A 13,251-nucleotide genomic window follows, 5' to 3' on the forward strand; every position below is an offset into this window, starting at 1 on the left:
CCATCAACTAATTAGCTATTCCTCCCTGCATCAAAATTAGCCCTATCAAACAACACCTTCTTTGCCCACTATTTTTAGTACAGGAATCGTAGTAGTTGCCAAGTTTGTGCTACATCCTTGCCCAAACAATATTGTGTTCCTAAGCTAATGATCTTGAGCCGTCAAGCTATAAACCCCATTCATAATTTTATATACACTACTGGCCATTAAAATTGCTATACCAAGAAGAAATGCAGATGATAAACGGGTATTCATTGGACAAATACATTATACTATAACTGACATGTGATTATATTTTCACGCATTTTGGGTGCATAGATCCTGAGAAATCAGTACACAGACAACCACCTCTGGCCGTAATAACTGCCTTGATACACCTGGGAATTGAGTCAGAGCTTGGATGGCGTGTACAGGTACAGCTGCCCATGCAGCTTCAACACGATACCACAGTTCATCAAGAGTAGTGACTGGCGTATTGTGACGAGCAAGTTGATCGGCCACCATTGACCAGATGTTTTCAATTGGTGAGAGATCTGGAGAATGTGCTGGCAAGGACAGCAGTCCAACATTTTCTGTATCCAGAAAGGCCCGTACAGGTCCTGCAACATGCAGTCGTGCATTATCCTGCTCAAATGTAGGGTTTCGCAGGGATCGAATCAAGGGTAGAGCCACGGTTCGGAACACATTTGAAATGTAACGTCCACTGTTCAAAGTGCCGTCAATGCGAACAAAAGGTGACCCAGACGTGTAACAAATGACACCCTATACCATCACGCCGGGTGATACGCCAGTATGGCGATGATGAATACACGCTTCCAATGTGCGTTCACCGTGATGTCGCCAAACACGGATGCGACCATCATTATGCTGTAAACAGAACCTGGATTCATCCGAAAAAATGACGTTTTGCCATTCGTGCACCCAGGTTCGTCGTTGAGTACACCATCGCAGGCGCTCCTGTCTGTGATGCAGCGTCAAGGGTAACCGCAGCCATAGTCTCCGAGCTGATAGTCCATGCTGCTGCAAACGTCGTCGAACTGTTCGTGCAGATGGTTGTTGTCTTGCAAACGTCCGCATCTGTTGACTCAGGGATCGAGACGTGGCTGCACGATCCGCTACAGCCATGCGGATAAGATTCCTGTCATCTCGACTGCTAGTGATACGAGGCCGTTGGGATCCAGCACGGCGTTCCGTATTACCCTCCTGAACCCACCGATTCCATTTTCTGCTAACAGTCATTGGATCTCGACCAACGCGAGCAGCAATGTCGCGATACGATAAACCACAATCGCAATAGGCTACAATCCGACCTTTATCAAAGTCGGAAACGTGATGGTACGCATTTCTCCTCCTTACACGAGGCATCACAACAATTTTTCACCAGGCAACGCCGATCTACTGCTGTTTGTGTATGAGAAATCTGTTGGAAACTTTCCTCATGTCAGCACGTTGTAGGTGTCGCCACCGGCGCCAACCTTGTGTGAATGCTCTGAAAAGCTAATCATTTGCATATCACAGCATCTTCTTCCTGTCAGTTAAATTTCGCGTTTGTAGCACGTTATCTTCGTGGTGTAGCAATTTTAATGGCCAGTAGTGAAGTACACTTTCTCGGAGCCCTTGAACAAATTTTAACACATTCGTTCTTCTCTCTCGCAGCATTTTATACTGACTTGATAATTCGAAAAAAAGTTTAAATGTTTTATCATCTTTTCAGCTGGCTACGCGTTCCCTAATGTGACGATGCCCGTATCATCACTGAAGAGAGCGCTGGATGGGGAGGGCCCGGACGCCATACAGCGCCAGGTGGAGATGGCCTGGCAGCCAGTGCCGGACGCTGAGTGGGTGGGAGTCTTCGACGTCTCTCCCCCGCAGAAGGCCCAAGGTACCACGCTGCTACTACTACTACTACTACTAGCTGACACACACACACACACACACACACACACACACACACACACACCGTTTACATAGGCTCTCGAAACCGGATCTCGGCCGGCCGCGGTGGTCTCGCGATTCTAGGCGCTCAGTCCGGAGCCGCGCGACTGCTACGGTCGCAGGTTCGAATCCTGCCTCGGGCATGGATGTGTGTGATGTCCGTAGGTTAGTTAGGTTTAAGTAGTTCTAAGTTCTAGGGGACTGATGACCACAGATGTTAAGTCCCATAGTGCTCAGAGCCATTAAAACCGGATCTCGTAAAGCAATTTCCCAGTACCGCTTCTGGGTGGTCGTGTAAACACTCCAAAATCGAATCTAGAAATCCGTTTCTAACTTCCTGTTTTCCCCTTCCACAATCGATTTTATTCCCGTGTAAACGCACAACCGTTTCTGAGACGGGCTTGGGCTGTCAGGTTACGTCTTATTTTCAAAATATTCGTCTAACGTGAACGAAAAAATGGTTCAAATGGCTCTGAGCACTATGGGACTTAACATCTGTGGTCATCAGTCCCCTAGAACTTAGAACTACTTAAACCTAACTAACCTAAAGACATCACACACATCCATGCCCGAGGCAGGATTCGAACCTGCGACCGTAGCAAACGTGAACGGAGTGACTTATTGTGCAATGAGGGAGAAGCAGAAATATTAGTCTGTGCATAAAGCTGTCTATGCTAATTTTTAAGTTAAGAGATGCTGAAGCTGTGGTGACTAAATCAGAAACTAAAATAGCTGTTTTTCAAGGCTCATACTTGACTGGGCAAGCAAATCCGCTTCAGGCCTTAATATGTAAACACGACAGCGAAAAACTGTCTGCGAAATTCGGTTTTCGTCTTTTGGAAGATGTGTCACGTGCAAACAGATACGTGGTACAGTATCAGCAACTTCAAGTGTCAGTAGGGTAATGAATGCTACTGAGTACCAGCTCGTTAATATTATTCATTCTCTCGTAGAAGAATGGAATGAGAAAATAATATTGCTTTTGTATCATAAATCGCCTAAATTCATTCTCTTAACATTACAGTACCACAACGAAACTGTGTGCTTGACGGGAAATGATATGTTTGAGTCCTGGTTGACGACTGTCTCTCAACGTGGTACTGTTCTGTTGTTTAAAAAATTATTGTTTCGTGGACATAACCTTTCTCCAGATCCCCTGCAATGAGTCTTGCGTTGAAAGTGCCACTGTACCTATGTGTAACCACACAAACTGGCTTTGTGACGATTACTGTCAACTTAATTTGCCCATTATTGTTCAAATGGTTCAAATGGCTCTAAGTACTATGGGACTTAACATCTGAGGTCATCAGTCCCCTGGAACTTAGAACCACTTAAACCTAACTAACCTAAGGACACCACAGACATCCATGCCCGAGGCAGGATTCGCCCTTGCGACCGTAGCGGTCGCGCGCTTCCAGACTGAAGCGCTTAGAACCGCTCGGCCACCACGGCCGGCCATTATTGTTCAAACAGTTCGGAGTTAAAAAGAATACTTCAGGAATAATTTAAAGCTATAAGTCACATGCCAGTGTTACCAGCAGTTGTTTCTCAAAAAATAAGAAAAGTCTTTCTACTGTATTTATCCGCTTCATTTTTTAATGAAACTTCCGTGTACAACGTCTACACTGTGTTATTTCCATTGTGACTAGTCTTTCTTTGAACGAAGGCGTATGTAAAAAAACAAAAGTTTCCTGGATGAATCTCTAACGTCTCTAGAAACATGGCGGTGATGACAATGTTAACGCGTAAACCATTTAATCTCGCAAATGGTGATAAACTAAATTTTTCCGCACTAATGCAAATTTTGGAAAATCAAAATCTGTTGAACTATCTTGAGCTATTAGAGGTGTGTACGAATACGCAAGCTATTCCTGTCAGAAGCCTTCCGTCCGAATCATTAGAGCATTTGTTACGGAGCGACCCGAAGCTTGAATGTGACTGTATTTCTCTGCTAGTTTTCGAATGTCCGCAGAGAGAACATTAGCGCATTTGGGAGAATGGAAGGAAGGATGTGCTCACATTCTGAAGATCGGCGTAGATCCATTGGGAGTATTTGGATGCCTATAAAGGTAGACCGTAGACAGCAATTGACGAAAATTCGTATCCTCATCCGCTCGACTACGCAGTTTTCATCAGTCATGAAGGTCCGTTACATCGCACACTACACTACAGAGTGAAGCAAGCGCATTGTAACAGAAATATGCTAATAAACAATGGGTGCGGATATTTACATCAAACTAGAAGAAAGTCAATATAAACGTATGTCTGGAACGACTTTCTTTCTGAGTTGTTAACGAAAGGATATTTTCCAAAATTCTCAGATGGGAAACTCACAACAAATGCTCAAAATATCAATTTGCTGCTGTGCACTCAAGCACTCATCGCATCATGGACTGTCTCATCCCTTCAAACGACCCCAGACGGTACTGAATGGTTTCGCAGGCTCGTACGATAAACTGACGAAACATTTGAACATTAGGTACATCTGCTGCATAGACCAGTTTTATGTGGCTTGATAGATAATAACGCAAAGGACTGAAGTTGGACGAACGTGCAGGTCATGAAACTATTATTATCTATCCGTCGAGGTAGATATCGTCCAGACTATTTGGAACAATGCGACTGAAATTTACTGGAGCCCCAACACGCATAAACGACATGCTTCCTCATATTTGCAGGAGCGCACTTGGAAGAATATTTTGAAAAAATTCCTTGTAGATTGTACTTACAAGACTTGCTGGGAGGTCTGTCAGGCAATCACCTGCAATTCCAGTGCACACATAAATCTTAAAATTGCTGCTGATGTCTAGCCTAAACCGTTCCATGAAGATTTTCATCTGACCATAAATACTGTGTGGGTAATTGGAGGACATTACACATTGTTGTGAATTTCTGGTTTGAGAATTTTATTAATTCATATCGCCGCGAAACCATGCATTCATGCTTGTGTAGTTTTCTTTCATTAATAAATCTAAAACGAAGAATTTTCAAATATACATCTCGATTCACTCTTTTCTGGCTTTCGCGTAAAAAATGTGGCCCCAGAGATTATAAAAGGGTTTCTTAAATGTCCTGTACCTTCTGGGTGTCATATGCTATGCCAGATGAGTAGTTAGCGTAAGAAATCACAGTGGAACGTATGTTTTACGATTTCTACTTTAAAGAAGTAGTCCACATTTTATCGATGGCATTACGGCTGCTAGTACAATGCAGTGTAGTCACAGAAGACGTCTGTCAACTGACAGGTGTTGATAAAAAATATTGTAGAATTAAAATAATAGTGTTTCGTCTCGACAGTCAAAGTTATCCAGTAAAAATGTTTTAAATTTCATTAGGATAGGCTGGAAATTAATCTGTATGTATAAGTAATGCTAAGTACTCACAATTAAAATCAGTTCCGCAGATGAGACCTTGCAGAGAGCCTGCGGAACACACTACACGGAGCAAGCAAACAAGTGAAAATCTTCCATCACTACAACAACTGTGTCAGATAAATGATAAATAAGGGAAGCGGAAAATTGCTTATTGGTCTAGCAGTCGAAACATTTAACGATTCAAATGTCGTTTGTAGGTGTTACGCCATTTACTTTTCCTTCGAAGTTCAGACGTACACTTTTGAGTACCAGTTCACTCGTTAAATTCTTAATCGTAGACGAATTGAGTGAAGAAGTTTGGCCATCGCACATGGCATATTTGGACAGGCAACTATATACCACACCCACCTATCTAAATAACGACATTTGAAACCTGTATTCTGCTGCCTGAAAGTATTTTATGCAATAATAGCTCTATTATATTTAAGTGAACATCCATAACGAACCCTCAAATTTACGTAGATAGAAATTTAAGTTCGATGGCAAAATAAAAAGAATAAATCGCATATAGCACACTTAAAATATTGAGTGTATTGTAACTACGACTTACTTTAGACGCATAAGATGGATTGCTTTCAGAAAGCAACGAATATATAAACCCCAGAAGGTTAAGTATTTCATTTTGTTCTGTGGCTGTTACACATTGGATAAATATTAAGGTGAAGAAGTAAAAACATAGTGTCGCAGAAACGGGTGCGTTCATTTTGTTTTAGATTTTAACTGTGCGAGCATTACTGCTATTTACGTGTTGAGAACTCTCACCATTTTCCCTGATTGACTATCACTGTCAGCAAAAACCACAAATTAAGCGCAGTATCATGTTTTTACTCTTCTTAGTAACAATTCTAACAGGTATCGTGGAATAATCTGTTTCATATTCGCATTACAAGTAAGCTGTTTAAAAATGTTATATTTTCGATATCGGCGTAGGAGTGGAGGGAGTCCAGAAGAAAACAAACATACACAATGAATTTTTGTTTCAAGTCTCATAACACGAGAAATATGAAACAGAAAGGGACTAAGTTCCACTTTTGTTAACGATGCAATTTCAGACGCAGCACCGCTTGTCCGCTGGTCCGCTTCGGAACACCGAGGCGGCTGCTTCCGCACAAGTGTCAGTTTCCCTCGCCAGGAGTACCCTAATGGCTGGAACAAGGGATCCGAAGATGAGCCTGTTGAGGGAGACGCTTGCATGCCCTTCTGGCTTGCCATCTACGACAAAAATGACGAATTACTACACTCTGATTGCATTAAAATTCGTCCTACCTGGATGGCTGATCACAGGTAATGTACATAATTTCTCCGAGTATGCATGAGTGACTGTCTTTCCCAGTAGCAATGTTTCCATGCCACATTTACTTTGGGTGACACTGTACGGAGGATTTATGTAAATTCTATCCTTGTGTCAACGACAAATAGTTGTTGTTGTTGTGGTCTTCAGTCCTGAGACTGGTTTGATGCAGCTCTCCATGCTACTCTATCCTGTGCAAGCTTTTTCATCTCCCAGTACCTACTGCAACCTACATCCTTCTGAATCTGCTTAGTGTATTCATCTCTTGGTCTCCCTCTACGATTTTTACCCTCCACGCTGCCCTCCAATACTAAATTGGTGATCCCTTGATGCCTCAGAACATGTCCTACCAACCGATCCCTTCTTCTGGTCAAGTTGTGCCACAGACTTCTCTTCTCCCCAATCCTATTCAATATCTCCTCATTAGTTACGTGACCTACCCACCTTATCTTCAGCATTCTTCTGTAGCACCACATATCGAAAGCTTCTATTCTCTTCTTGTCCAAACTAGTTATCGTCCATGTTTCACTTCCATACATGGCTACACTCCATACGAATACTTTCAGAAATGACTTCCTGACACTTAAATCAATACTGGATGTTAACAAATTTCTCTTCTTCAGAAACGCTTTCCTTGCCATTGCCAGCCTACATTTTATATCCTCTCTACTTCGACCATCATCAGTTATTTTGCTCCCCAAATAGCAAACCTCCTTTACTACTTTAAGTGTCTCATTTCCTAATCTAATTCTCTCAGCATCACTCGACTTAATTAGACTACATTCCACTATCCTTGTTTTGCTTTTGTTGATGTTCATCTTATATCCTCCTTTCAAGACACTGTCCATTCCATTCAACTGCTCTTCCAAGTCCTTTGCTGTCTCTGACAGAATTACAATCTCATCGACAAACCTCAAAGTTTTTATTTCTTCTCCATGAATTTTAATACCTACTCCGAATTTTTCATTTGTTTCCTGACAAATAGTTATAATTAAGTAATTAATTGCGGGATACAGTTGGATGAAATATGTTTACTGTTAAGGAGAAATTATTTTGTTTAATGTTGAACAATTAGTCGTTCCATTGTGATAGCTAAACTGCAAGGTGCACGGAAGTTGAAAATTTTCGAAGTGTAACATGTTTCTCATTTGACACAGTAAAACCTTCGCTGTACACTAACCGTGGAGTGGTAGCGACGTTTTGGAAGTACAGTCTCTTTGACCTTCCTCTAACAAAGAATAGGTGTATCAGAATTCGCTTGTTATCCATAGGTAGCGGCGAGCATTTAAAGTCAGTAACGGACTGTGCGACCCATGTGCGTGGGTGATTTTGCGTTGTCCTTTGAGGTGTAGTGTTACCCGCTCCCAGCCCGTGTTGCCATGTTGTACTGCGGAAAAATCCAGTAACATTCGGTTGTTTGACCAAGTGCAGCCTGCCTATGTTCTTATTAGTCTGTGCGATTGGGTAACCAACTTAATTTTCACACAGTCTGTTTTCTTCACAGATTTCTCAGAACCTATTCTTGCGTACCAAATGCCTATGATAATGCACTCCCTCCTTTCTACAAGTATATAAACACAGAACATGATAAGTAATGAAAATTAAGACTAACCTAAGCATTTAAAAAATACTATACATACGTCTACATGAAATTTAGCTAGTAATACCTACAGTCCAATCCTGTACTGTGGCAGTTTACTCCACGAATGCTCAAGACGTTCTTGTTTCTCGAAAGCTTTTGTGTTGGCACGCTTTACTCTTTGCCAAATTACTCTCAATTTCTTCACAAAATTTTTCACTGGTTCGCCCTGTGGACCCAGCTTAGGTTAAACTACATCAAAAGGTGATGGCATTTTCCACCCATATACCACCTAGCATGGCGAGAGGCCAGTTCCAGTACGAATTTATGAGTAATATATGCTGTTGGCAAAACTTAAAATATGCGTCCCAGTATGAATGCAGTGAATTTACATAATGGCTTAACAACTTAGATTAAGTACCGTGAACTCACTGGTACGTAACTTCTTAATTTTCATTAAGCGATATAACTGTTTCAGTAGCTCGGATACAAATTCAGTAGGCTGACCTGTAATAATCACTCCTGGTATGCCAAATTTCAGTAACCAGTTGTTTACCAGGGCTTGTGCTACAGTACTCGCCTTCTGATTTGGAATGGCAACCATAAATAAATATCGCGAAAGATAATCTAACATCGTAAGCACATATTTATTACCAGCTTGTGTTCTATTAAAAGGTCCTAACACGTCCCGTCCTAGCATATAAGGTGATTTGTCAGCTTCTGGTAGTGTTTGTAACCGAATTTTATGACGACTCCAGTCTACTCTTGTATACTCTGGACGCAGTTTCTTATATATTGTTCTACATCACTGCTACGACTTTTCCACCAAAATTTTTCAGCTAAATATCCACCAGTTGATTTTCTTCCTCCATAACCTGGTAAAAGTGGTCGTGTGTTTGACGTAACACTTCCGTTCTCAGTACTGCAGGAACTACAATGCACTCTGTAGCTGCGCACAGCAGGCAGTCTTGCGTTTCAAACTGGGATTCCATTTGAAATAACTGACACTCACTGTCGGTTGATTGTACCTTCATTCAATCTTTCTAACTTTCACCAACTACTTGATAAAACTGGTATGCTCCTGCTTAGGATATGTTTGCCTCCTGCCTTATGAATTACTTCATAGTCGAACTCACTCAATTTTAACGCCCATCTCGTTAATCGACCCCTAATAACCATTTTAAAGATGTGTGGTCTGTAATTACTCTGAATTTCCGACCATACAAATAGCAACGAAAATAAGAGATTCCGTAAACAACTGCTAACATTTCTTTTGCCAATGTCGAGTAATTAGTGTCAGCCTTATTCAATTGTCTGGAGGCGAATGCCACTGTATGTTCTTTCCCTTCAACACTCTGACTTAAGGAGGGTAGGACGTCGAACGGGCCGACTTGGAGCAGGAGAGGCACCACAGGACATTTTAATTTCCACTGTACAAGTAAATTCATAAAACTTTGTCAGCATGACCAGGAAGGATTCAGGATTCATCCTCGTAGCAGTGGAAGCTCAAAAACATAACAAAATCATTTTTTTTACATGTGAAATTTCATCATTTTTTCACTTACTATTGGCTGCATTTGTTGCTATAGGTACACTTTTCTACACAAGTAAGAGAAACTGGTCGATGAATTTTGCACAGCATACAAACCATACTGAAACTCTAGAATCTATTTAATTTATGAAAAAATGAATGAGCTGTTACGTTTTAAACTTTATGTTTAGAAAAAAATCAAATTTTGTAATTAATTATCTCAATTTTTACCACAGTTTTTAATAGATTTGGAAAATTCTAGAGTTTCATACACCCGTTCGTATGCTGTGCAAAATTCATCAAAGAATCTCTCTTACTTGTGAAGAAAAATGTACCTATAACAACAAATGTAGCCAACAGTAAGTGAAAAAATGATGAAATTTCATATCTAAAACAAATTTATTTTGTTATGTTTTTGCACTTCCACTGCTATGAGTGTGAATCCTGAATCCTTCCTGGTCATGCTGACAAAATTTTATGAATTTATTTGTAAAAGTATAGACAGTAGAAAATAAAATGTCCTGTGGTGCCTCTCCTGCTCCAAGTCGGCCCATTTGACGTCCTACCCTCCTTAACATACAATCGAAATCATTGCTGGAGGTATCGCACGTGAGTATGAATTCCTGTACAGAATCAGGGAAGATTAACACAGGGTCTGATATTAATATCTCCTTTAGCTTCTCGAATGCATCTTGACGCTGTACTGTCCACTGAAAACTAACACATTTTTGTAGCAACTTAGTTAATGGCTGTGCAGTTTCAGATAATCCCTTCGCGAATTTACGATAATTATTGCATAATCCAATAAAGGACTGTTATTGTTTAATAGTTTGTGGAGTGTAAAAATCAGCTATGACGGATTAAGTCAAGGATGTTTTCTCACACCGTCTTGGCTGATAATATGCCCGAGGTAACTTACTTGTGTGTGAACAAATGGCATTTCTCTACACTAAGAGTAAAATGTGCTGCCGCAGCAAACAAAATACTTCATCCAGACACTTAATATGATCTTCTCTAGTTATATCATCAAGATATAACATACAGATTTTCGATTTTAAACTACTAAGTGGCCCATCTAGTAGGAGTTGCAACGTACCCACAATATTTGTCAGTCTAAACGGCATTTTTCGATATTGATAATAAAGTAAAGGCGTTCTCAAATCTGTTTTAGGTCTATCGTCGGCAAACATTCTAATTGGTGATAATCCTTTCTAAGATCAGTGGTAGAAAAATATTTACATCGCCCTAGGTTGTCTAATATATCCGTAATATGGGGGATCAGATACGCATCCGTTGTGGTTCATGCGTTCAATTAACGGTTGTCACAGCAAAATCTGCATGTTCGAGTACCTTCAACTGTCTGTTTGGGCACAATAACAATATTTGCTGACCACGGACAGTCACTATGCTCCATAATATCCTCAAATAATTGTTGATTTATAAATTCGTTTACTAGTGGCTGTACGTGTTTCGCTATTCTGTATGGTTTCTTATTGCCTGGTGGATTATCGCCTGTTGATATGTGGTATTGTGTGGTAGGAGTTGTTGGTAGTGGACCATCTGAGACGAATAAATCTGAATATCCTAACAACAAAGTTTCCATGGCTTCTGTTTCGCTATCTTTCAAGTAACAGAAGTTGACTCACAGTACAGACGCATTGATGGTGTGTTTGATGCTTCGATCACCTCGTGGTCCATCGATAGATACCCTGATCCTCGAGTATCTCTAAACTCGTTATAAGTAATCCTTTTGGGAGATTCACTTCATCTGTCCCAAAGTTATCAAAGCTTACCGGAATCATTAGTCCAGCATTAACGTTCGTTACATGCCTAACTCTTCTTCGTATAAAACAATGCATTTCATCTACGGCTTCATTGTTCTGCAGTCACTCAACCATACGTAATCTCTTCTGTGGCACGCCGTCATATACAGATACCAAAACCAACATCCCTGTACCAGCAAGCACTTTGTCATGCGTAATTATCATTAATGTATGTGTACACAGTTCAGTTGCTGACACTTAGCAATCAGTGTACCGTGCAACACTGAAACGTTCATGGCTATTGGACTCGTTGAAAACAAGTTCCCACCAAGCTTAGCTGTACACTGTGCAAGATTAATTTCTGCATGATGGCTGTCCAGGAAGCCAAGTCCAAGAATGACGGAATACCCTTGTCTCACAGTTGGCAACACTTCCATACGCTCACGCAATTCTGTAGCTACAATCCTAAAAACGAACTGTGTTGTCCATAAGACACCAAATCAATACTTCCCACTCCACGTAATCTATCCCTTGGATTCCCTTGTCTTCTCCTACCCACGAGGTCTAGACTAATCACATATACATGTACACGGGTATTGACTAAAAATTTACATTCCTTAACATTTACAAAGCCCATCAAACAACAGTCCCTCTCTGCATTAGTGTCTGAAGTGCTCTGAGGGAACGTTTTCCGATGAACTTAACACCGCCGTTTATGTTTAACGTTTTCCATTGCTTGCTTCCGTTACCCTGCTTCCTAGTCCCACACTCGATTGCCTTGTGATCAAAACACCCATATCTGTACCATTGCGCCTTCAAATGCCCTTTCTTCCCCCAACGATAACAATTCTTTTTAGAAGTATAAATTCGCTTATCATTGCATACTCGTGTAGCAATATCTATTCCTTGCAAATGCGTCGCAACATGTAGTGCTGTAGCCAAATCCTCTGGATTTTCCATTCGCATTCTTCGCGAAAACTCCCCAGGAATTCCTCGCAAAAACACATCAAAAGTCTGCTTTCTACCTCCTTAAGTATGACGCAATGCACTTCTCACTCATTGCTAAGGTGTCAGCAACTGAACTGTGTACACATACATTAATGATAATTACGCATGACAAAGAACCTGTTGGTACAGGAATGTTGGTCTGGGTAGCTGTATATGACGGCGTGCCACAGAAGAGATTACGTATGGTTCGGTGGCTGCAGAACAATGAAGCCGTAGATGATATGCATTGTTTTATACGAAGAACTTGATTCAAGAATCATGAAAGAAGGTTGTATGCAAGGAAGAAGCCTAGAGATACTGGAAGGTTTCAGACTGATTATATAATGGTAAGACCGAGATGTAGGAACAAAGAGATTTAGGAACCAGGTTTTAAATTGTAAGACATTTCCAGGAGCAGATGTGGGCTTTGACCACAATCTAGTGGTTATAAACTGTAGATTAAAACTGAAGAAACTGCAAAAAGGTGGGAATTTAAGGAGATGGGACCTGAATAAACTGACAGAACCAGAGGTTGTAGTGAGTTTCAGGGAGAGCATTATGGAACGATTGACAAGAATGGGGGAAAGAAGTACAGTAGAAGAAGAATGGGTAGCTTTGAGAAATGAAATAGTGAAAGCAACAGAGGATCAAGTAGCTAAACAGACGAGGGCTAATAGAAATCCATGGGTAACAGAAGATATTTAATTTAATTGATAAAAGGAGAAAATACAAAAATGCAGTAAATGAAGCAGGCAGAAAGGAATACAAACGTCTCAAAAATGAGATCGACA

The 13,251-nt window shown here is 40.8% G+C and overlaps 1 protein-coding gene across 1 annotated transcript in view; it reads left to right on the forward strand.

Annotated features, from left to right (window-relative positions):
• Positions 1-13,251, forward strand: part of LOC126469719 (uncharacterized) — a 96,112-nt gene that overhangs the window by 18,938 nt on the left and 63,923 nt on the right. The window contains exons 2-3 of the mRNA XM_050096908.1: positions 1,715-1,882; positions 6,362-6,593. Of these exons, the coding sequence (XP_049952865.1) occupies positions 1,715-1,882; positions 6,362-6,593 (400 nt within the window). The remainder of the gene's footprint in view (positions 1-1,714; positions 1,883-6,361; positions 6,594-13,251) is intronic.

Source organism: Schistocerca serialis, chromosome 3, assembly GCF_023864345.2.
Source record: "Schistocerca serialis cubense isolate TAMUIC-IGC-003099 chromosome 3, iqSchSeri2.2, whole genome shotgun sequence".
In the NCBI taxonomy this organism is placed as follows: Eukaryota; Metazoa; Arthropoda; class Insecta; order Orthoptera; family Acrididae; genus Schistocerca; species Schistocerca serialis.